The sequence below is a fragment of the Pundamilia nyererei genome, unplaced genomic scaffold (genome assembly GCF_000239375.1).
Source record: "Pundamilia nyererei isolate P.nyererei 1_Seehausen unplaced genomic scaffold, PunNye1.0 scaffold00248, whole genome shotgun sequence".
In the NCBI taxonomy this organism is placed as follows: Eukaryota; Metazoa; Chordata; class Actinopteri; order Cichliformes; family Cichlidae; genus Pundamilia; species Pundamilia nyererei.
Genome location: NW_005187649.1, coordinates 66,156 through 74,462, shown reverse-complemented (window position 1 = coordinate 74,462; position 8,307 = coordinate 66,156). Strand labels below are relative to the sequence as shown.

General features: G+C 40.7%; 1 protein-coding gene across 2 annotated transcripts in view; it reads left to right on the top strand.

Annotated features, from left to right (window-relative positions):
• mbtd1 (mbt domain containing 1) overlaps positions 1–8,307 on the top strand; it is a 35,643-nt gene that overhangs the window by 10,219 nt on the left and 17,117 nt on the right. For both annotated transcript variants that reach the window (XM_005749508.2, XM_005749509.2), the window contains exons 11-15: positions 704–808; positions 3,370–3,517; positions 3,610–3,692; positions 6,249–6,483; positions 7,874–7,945. In XM_005749508.2, coding sequence (XP_005749565.1) covers positions 704–808; positions 3,370–3,517; positions 3,610–3,692; positions 6,249–6,483; positions 7,874–7,945 — 643 coding nt within the window. The remainder of the gene's footprint in view (positions 1–703; positions 809–3,369; positions 3,518–3,609; positions 3,693–6,248; positions 6,484–7,873; positions 7,946–8,307) is intronic.

The following is an 8,307-nucleotide window of genomic DNA, read 5'->3' as shown; positions in this document are numbered from 1 at the left end:
CAGTTGCAACTATACTAAATAAGGTTATAATAAATACAGTTTAAAGAGGTAGGGATGTTGGTTGCATTGAAGTATAAATAGAAATACGGTTTATAAATAAGACTGGAGGAGCCACGGATTGAATCACCAACCTTCCGATCAGTAGGTGACCTGCTCTACCTCTACCTCCTGAGCTACAGCCAACCCCGTAGCTCAGGAGGTAGTTCAGAGACTCATAACCCATGAAGAAAGCAAGACGAACAGCTTTAACCGGTGTGCTCGGTTGTGTGTGTGCACGTGAACGTGAGTGACTGTGTGTGTGGATGTGTTTGTGTGACTTCCTGCTGATCACAAAGGGTCATCTCCCCTCCCCCTGTATATGGCTCAACCCCGTTTTAACAGTCTCACCATACACAAGCGCAGGAAGTAAAACATCCTCACTAAATAAGAAAGCAGAACTCTCACATAGGATGTCCCTACAATTAAACATTATAGCTATTGCATCCCCCACATAGATGTAGTCCGGGGAGGAGGACAGAAACTTACAAAACTTACAAATTTAAGTAAAACAATGACAACATTTAACAATTTCAACCTAACAGGCCCGCTTACTGTACCGTCACTCTAATCAAGTTCACTAAGGGGATGACCCTAACTGTCTGCATTCTTTTCATAAATTTTTCTTTCTTATTTTCTTTTCACTTGTCTGCCTTTTATTTTACAGACAAAGGAAGTGGACCAGAGTGGGGACTGGTTCAAAGATGGGATGAAGTTAGAAGCCATTGACCCCCTCAATCTCTCAGCTATATGTGTAGCTACTGTAAGAAAGGTAAGCCAGTTTTGATTTTGCAAAAGTCAGGATGGTGTAAAATGTAAATAAAACAGAATGCAATGATTTACAAATCTCCTAAACCCTTATTTTATTCACAATAAAACATAGAAAACAGATGTCTGAACTTAAATATTTTACTATTTGATGAAATATATTAGCTCACTTTGAATTTCATGGCAGCAACATGGCAAATTTGGGACAGGGGCAACAAAAGGCTGGTAAAGGAAGTGGTACTAAAAAGAAACTGATTTAGGAAGATTTTGCCACTAACCCTAACCTGATCTTAACAGGTTAAGATGATTATCAGTGTAACCAGTATTTCCAGTATAACCAGTGTTTCTCAGAATTCTCAAGGGGTTCACTAATGCATACACAAATGCAGGTAGGCTATTAAGTAACATTGTGTTGGCTATTAAGAAACGGCAAAGCCAAATTGCAACATGATATAGAAATACTACCATCTTCACTGGGTCAAAAGTCATTTGAAATAGACTTACACAAGGTGGAAAACTGTTTTGTGGTCATACAAATTGAAATTTGAATATATGTTAATCAATGGTTATGACAATTTGCATATTAATGATAGAAGAAGTCACTTGGTGGATGAGTGATGAAATGTTTCTTCCACTGAAAATACTACGTCCAGATGAACAGAATCAATGTTTCAACACAGTGAATATCTTTGTGATTGCTGTAAAATTAAGGCTATAATTGCACCACTGTTATCTTCAATGTGATGTGCCAATACAGTGGAGAGCAGCTATCTGAACTTTATTTCCACAGAAGTACATTGTCTTGTTATTAAATGTACTTCCTTTCTGTATATGATTCTAGATATAGTAGCACCTCTGAAAAATACAGCCTGAAATCAAAAGTAGTTGACTAGAACTCTCAAACGTGCACCTTAAAACAGATAACTTATAAGCTGCAGAGCAAATGGCATCTAACTAATTTGGCAGATCATCATTTAGCCTGCAAAAGTAGATTATTGCTCTATAACAAAGCCCTCCGTAAAGGTAGAACATCGTACTACTCATCACTGACTAAAGGTAATAAGAATGATGGGTTTCTCTTCAGCACTGTAGCCAGGCTGACCAAAAGTCAGCTCTGTTAAGCCAAGGATTCCTTTATTTATAAAGAAATTCAAGAAGTCATCACTACTTAAGGTTAAAATATCATTAGAGAAAAAATTACTGTTACTGATGTAACTTTGTGTACACCTACTTTCAATACCACTGATAATTTATTTATTTCTCATCCACTATATTAAGTGGTGGTTACGTACCACCAGTATGCTTGGTAGTGGTTCCAAGCAATCCAAGCAGGTTAAAAAATCTAAAGTTATCAAACTGCATGCCACCGAATACCTGGCCAGTAGCATCACTTGATGAGTCATGAGAGCGCTCTTGTTAACTAAATCAAAACCTTCTTCTTTTTTTTTTCTTTTTTTTTTTTAAAACCTGTAAACGAGAGAAATAGATACAGAAACGACACCGTGTTCCCAGAGCAGTGCCACAGACCGAGCATTAGCATTCTAGCTTCGAAGTCCACCTTTGTTGTAGTGTTCTTGTCCATTATTAATTATGTGGCAGGACGCGTGGACGTGTTGCTGTTGACGACAGTCACGTACATTAGTACTAGTGTTTTGTAATGGGAAACCATCCAAGTTGGGTCGTGGCGATCCGTGGCCAGTTGATCTGGGTTAGGTGCTAACGGAAAAGGGGCTTTACTGCCATCAAATTGTAGCTCCATAGTGTAATGGTTTATCCTGGTATGATCTCTTGGAGATTGTCAGGAGGCAGCCAGCATATAAAGTCTGCCAAATCAAATATGTGAAGAGTCACCCCTTATGAACAATGGAGCAGCGAAATGTTTTTGGGGTGTAATTGGTAGGGGTGAGGGGTGAGGAGTGGGGGTTCCTGCTGTAAAATGAAAAAAAAATTTAAATGGTATATTTTCTGTTTAAACCTTCAATCTGTTGTTTTTTGTTTTGTTTTGTTTTTGGGGGTTTTTTTGTCCTCAGGTGTCAATAGATTATAGATTTATGAGATTTGATTGTGTTCTGTTTCTAGTTGCATCTACATTTTTTTTTCCTAAATATTTTTATTGAGTATTTGTGGATATAGTTTACAAAGAAAAAAAGATGGAAAACACAAACTTTACAATGAATACAAAGGAGAACTTCTCATGTTGGAACAGTTTTCCTTTCTTATTATTTAGCAAACAAGCAACAAGGAAAAAAAAACCGAAAGAAAAACTAAAAGAGGGGGGAAAAAAGAAAGCCACCGAACATGGGAGGGCGGGGCAGCAACCTTCCGCCAATCAAAATGGCATGCCTAGCCAAGAGGGAACCAAAGGACAGCACCCTGCGCTTTGCTTTTGGAATATGCTTATCATCCTCTCCCGCTGTACCAAAGAGAGCAAGTAGGGGGTTGAGAGCTAGTTTCAGGCCGGTAGCCTTGGTCAAAGTGCAGAAAACCTCTTCCCGAAAAGCATCTACATTTTTGGAATTTAGGTTGTACATTAAAGTTGACATGACATAACTCTCTGCTATATAGGTGTTGGCAGATGGATATCTCATGATTGGGGTAGATGGCTCAGAGGCAGTCGATGGATCAGACTGGTTCTGCTACCATGGCACCTCCCCTTCCATCTTCCCTGTTGGCTTCTGTGAAATCAATAACATTGAACTCACACCCCCTAGAGGTACTCTACAGTTATATTTTTTTTCTTCACTTTGGAACCTTAAAATTTGGGGTTGTTTATGTTCTGACCTTGACACATACTGTGTTTCTCAGGGTACACTAAACTCCCATTCAAATGGTTTGACTACCTCAGAGAAACAGGTTCAGTAGCTGCTCCTGTCAGGCTCTTTAACAAGGTAAGGTTTATTGATGTATATCCTGTGTGGTTTTTAAACAGTTTAAAAATCTTCTGCTAATCAGAATCCCATAACTTGCAATAAAAACACCATCTGCAATTATCTACACCACAGGTGTCGAACTCCAGGCCTCAAGGGCCGGTATCCTGCAGGATTTTGATGTGTCCTTGATCCAACACAGCTGATTTAAATGGCTAAATTACCTCCTCAACATGTCTTGAAGTTCTCCAGAAGCCTGGTAATGAACTAATCATTTCATTCAGGTGTGTTGACCCACAGTGATATCTAAAACCTGCAGGACACCGGCCCTCAAGGCCTGGAGTTCGACACCCCGGATCTACACTATATAGACCAGGGGTGGGGAACTCCAGGCCTCAAAGGCCGGTGTCCTGCAGGATATCACCCTGGGTCAACACACCTGAATATGATGATCAGTTCATTACCAGGCCTCTGGAGACATTCAAGACATGTTGAGGAGGTAATTTAGCCATTTAAATCAGCTGTGTTGGATCAAGGACACATCTAAAATTGCTTAACTCCTAGATATTCCATGATCAACTGTAAGCAGTATTATTGCAGAGGAAAAGCATTTGGGAACCACAGCAACTCAGCCATGCAGTGACAGACCACGTAAATTTGCAGTGCAGGGTTGCTGAGTCCTGAGCCATGTAGTCGGTTGTCAGTTATATGCTGTAGAGTTACAAACGTTCTCTAGCATTAACATTAGCACTATGCCGGGAGCTTCATGATATGGGTTTGTCAGTCTAGCTGACCCAGTACTTTTGTCTATGTATAACTACAATCAAAACATGTGTGATAACTAAGTTTAAGGAAGTGATTCCTTCACTGTTAACATGATGGAGACTGAAAATGACTTTCCACTCTCCATCTTTGTTTGTCCTCGAAAAATTGTTGTTACAAGTGTTACACAAGTATGATTAATCTGTCCTCATTAAGATGGCTGTAATTAAATTATTACTTGAAAAGTTCTTACTAGCTACTTTTATTTCAAAACATTTGGAGATGTTAACTGTCAATCAGTTAAATAATCATTGCAAAAGAACAGATAATTTGCAAAGATTCAGTCCAGAATTGCGCCATAGCACAGACACGGCACTGGTAAGGTAACAAATGATCAATGGTCAATTGATGATCAATGATCAATTCAATTACCACTGACAACAGTATTTTACTAAGGCGATTAGAACACAACGGTAGTATCAGTCAGTGTGGTCTGAATTTGATATCTCTACTAGATTTAAATTTCTCTTATTCATGCTCAAAAGTTGGTCACAGAGTTCCACGGGGATCCAAGAATGAGTGGCCATTTATTATTTTAAAATTAATACCATAGGTGCATCTACTAAAAATTGTGGACAAGTTTGAATATCAGTGACCTTGACCTCAAGGTCCAGGTCAGAGTCCATTTAAAAAAAACTTTTTTCCGCGACGTTTCAAAGAGCCGGAAAGTAAATAAACGGCAGACAGAAATGAGGCAGGTCGAATCGTCTTGGGTTTTACGCATGTGCAGTACTGGAACGTAAGCGTTTTCGGTCATTTGGCTCTCTCTCTTGGCTCTCGGCGAAGGCGGTCGCACTTTTTCTCCTCTCCTCCTTCCCCTTATCTTCCCTGCTTAGCCTCTTGTGTCCTTGTCTTGTCTCGTGTGTATTACTTTCCCTTGAACAGTCTCTCACTGTCGTTCTCTAAAACCTAAAAGAGAATTATGGATTTGATCAACTGGTCTCTGAATGGTATTGACACCCTTTTCTCAACGAGGAGTCTGGGCTCGGGAGAGCCCGAGTGCCCTGGAGGGACTTTCCCTGCCGGATACATGATGGATGGGTGGCAGAACTGGAGGGTCATGTGCCTGGTGGGACTGTCGATCAAGGACGCTGAAGATATCTACCTATTCGGAACCATGATAACAGGTTTCTTGCTGATTGGAGCTGGCTTGGCCCTGACTTATTGGAGAAATATGAGAGCGGAACCGGCTGTTCAACCGGGCGGGTTCATTCCACTGCAGGGCAACCTGCCACTGCATGTGGCGAATAAACTTTGAACTTGAACTTGATTTAAATGTGGATGAACAACTCTATGAAAATGATAGTGTGGACGCGGAGCGTTTTCAGACGTATACACTGTTTTCATATTTATCCGGGCTAGTGTAGATATAGCCTTAGAATCACCAATTAACCTAACCCCACCCCACTAACTGCATGTCTTTGGACGGTGAGAGGAAGCTGGAGTACCTGGAGAGAACCCACACAAACTCCACACAGGAAGGCCCCGGCCAGGTGGTCGGGATTGAACTCAGGACCGTCTTGCTGTGAGGCAACAGTGCTAATCTCCATGTCACCGTGCCCCATCCATTTAAACAGTAGCAGTAAAAACTCATGTCATTATTGGTCATATTCATGTTATGACTGACAGGATTTGTAAAGTTTCTCACAAGCTTTAAATACATATTTAAAGCTTGTATTTAAACATAAATACAGGCTGCAGTACTTTTAAGATCCGGGTTTTGTTTGTTAAATTTCTCTTTTTCCACTGTCCTAGGAGGTTCCCAATCATGGGTTTCGGCTAGGCATGAAGCTGGAAGCTGTTGATCTGATGGAACCAAGGCTGGTGTGTGTCGCCACGGTGACAAGGATTGTGCACCGCCTACTGAGGATCCACTTTGATGGTTGGGAAGACGAGTATGATCAGTGGGTGGACTGCGAGTCGCCTGACCTCTATCCAGTGGGCTGGTGTCAGCTAACAGGCTACCAGCTCCAACCACCTGCCTCACAGAGTAATGCCATAATGCTGTTCATACTTCTTCCTCTAGTGTCTTAGTGCAAAACGTTTAGAGAATTATTAATATCAAGGATCAGACAAGATAGTAGGGCAGAGAATGGGATCACTACATGAGACAGTTATAATGAACTACAGTAGGTCACGAATAGCTGTCACTTGACCAAAAACTTTTGGGATCTGCCTCAGAGAAAATGGTTGAGCTTATCAAGTTTAAGAAAGGACATTACATCACGCAGCCATTGAATGTGCAAGGGGGTATTGCTGCATTTCCAGAGGAAGAATAGGTGTTTTCTTGCCAATATATAACTGAGAAATAGAGAATCGTTTGTTATCCCACAGACCACCTGTGCGGTTGAGTGTGCGCACATCTAGACCTGTAAACATTGTGAGGTAGGGATGTGCATATGTGTTTGTTTGTCTCATAGGGGTGTTTATAAACTGCCACCAATCAGGAATGCCTGCTTAGAATTTATAGATTTACAGTGAGCTTATTTCAGGTCTATTTCTCGTACTGCATTTATTTCAGCAGTTCAATTGATCATTACGTTTTGTTTTTTTCTGTTTGTTTGTTTTGTTTCAGTGGTGTTTGTCCTGACCACTGAGAGTTAGTAAGATACACAAGAAAAGACAGTAGAAAGAAAGCAATATAGAAAAAAGGGAAAAATACAGAAGACTATGCCTGAGAAAGCTGAAAAAGCAAATGGGTGACATGGCGAAAGGAGAGAAAAGATAAGGAACAAACTGGTGCTGTGAAAGTTGAGCAGTGGCTAAATGCTGGGCCTCTCCAGATGCAATTTGTTGATCTCTAAGTTGATGTGGACCCAAAAGAGCAGTTTGTACTGAAAGAAATTTCTCAGATATAAGGAAATTAGCCCCATGTATCTTGACCATGTCTTGCTCCACACACAAAAGCAAGGCAATTTTCTCTGCAGTCAACATAATGAAAACTAAATATCCTTCGCAGCCTTAATGTAAATCTTCAAATTAACCGTTCCTCTTCATATGTAGGTCTTTTAAAACATTCTCTTTTTGTTTTGACTGTTCAGTCACTGCAAAACACCTGGAACTAGAAGATAGTAATATGAGCATGTTGCTGTGGTGGCTGTCTCAAGTCTGCCACCTTGCAGTAGGATGACATCCTGAACTATCTTACCTAGGGCTCTTGAACTTCTCTCCAACCATAACCTATATCATTTGGAGAATGTTTGCGCATGTGCCTCTGCCTCACAACTGCCAAAAAGATAATTATGTATCCTGCCAAAGCTGGAAAAGGCTCCGGCCCCCCCCTCGTCCAGCGACACTGAATTGGATAAGAGGAAGACAGTCGTATGGATGTGCTTTCCTCTCATTGTATGCTTGAATGTCCTTTCTTGTTTCTTTTTTAGGTAACAGAGAAATGTCCCAGTCTGTTCCCAAGCAGAAAAAAAAGGCCCAGCAGTATAAAGGCCAAAAGAAAAGTGAGTATTCCCTTCTTTAGCATCAGAGTCTCTGTGCTTTATCTACTTGTTCTCCTTTTGTTATCAGCTATCTTAGTAAGGGGGCCCCTTACCCTAATTATTAAAAATGAATGCCTAACCCTTACCAATTTTAACGTGTTGTCGCCTCTTGGCCAGGACTCCCTTGAAAAAGAGGTTTTTAATCTCAATGGGATTTTTTTCCTGGTTAAATAAAGGTTAAATAAAAAATACCCTAAACCTAACCATAACCTAATTGTAACCCTGACACTAAAACCACATTTTGAGCCTCAAAAAGGCCTTCAAACATGTGAGGACCGGTGTGTGGGTGTGTGGGTGTGTGTGTGTGTGTGTGGGTGTGTGGG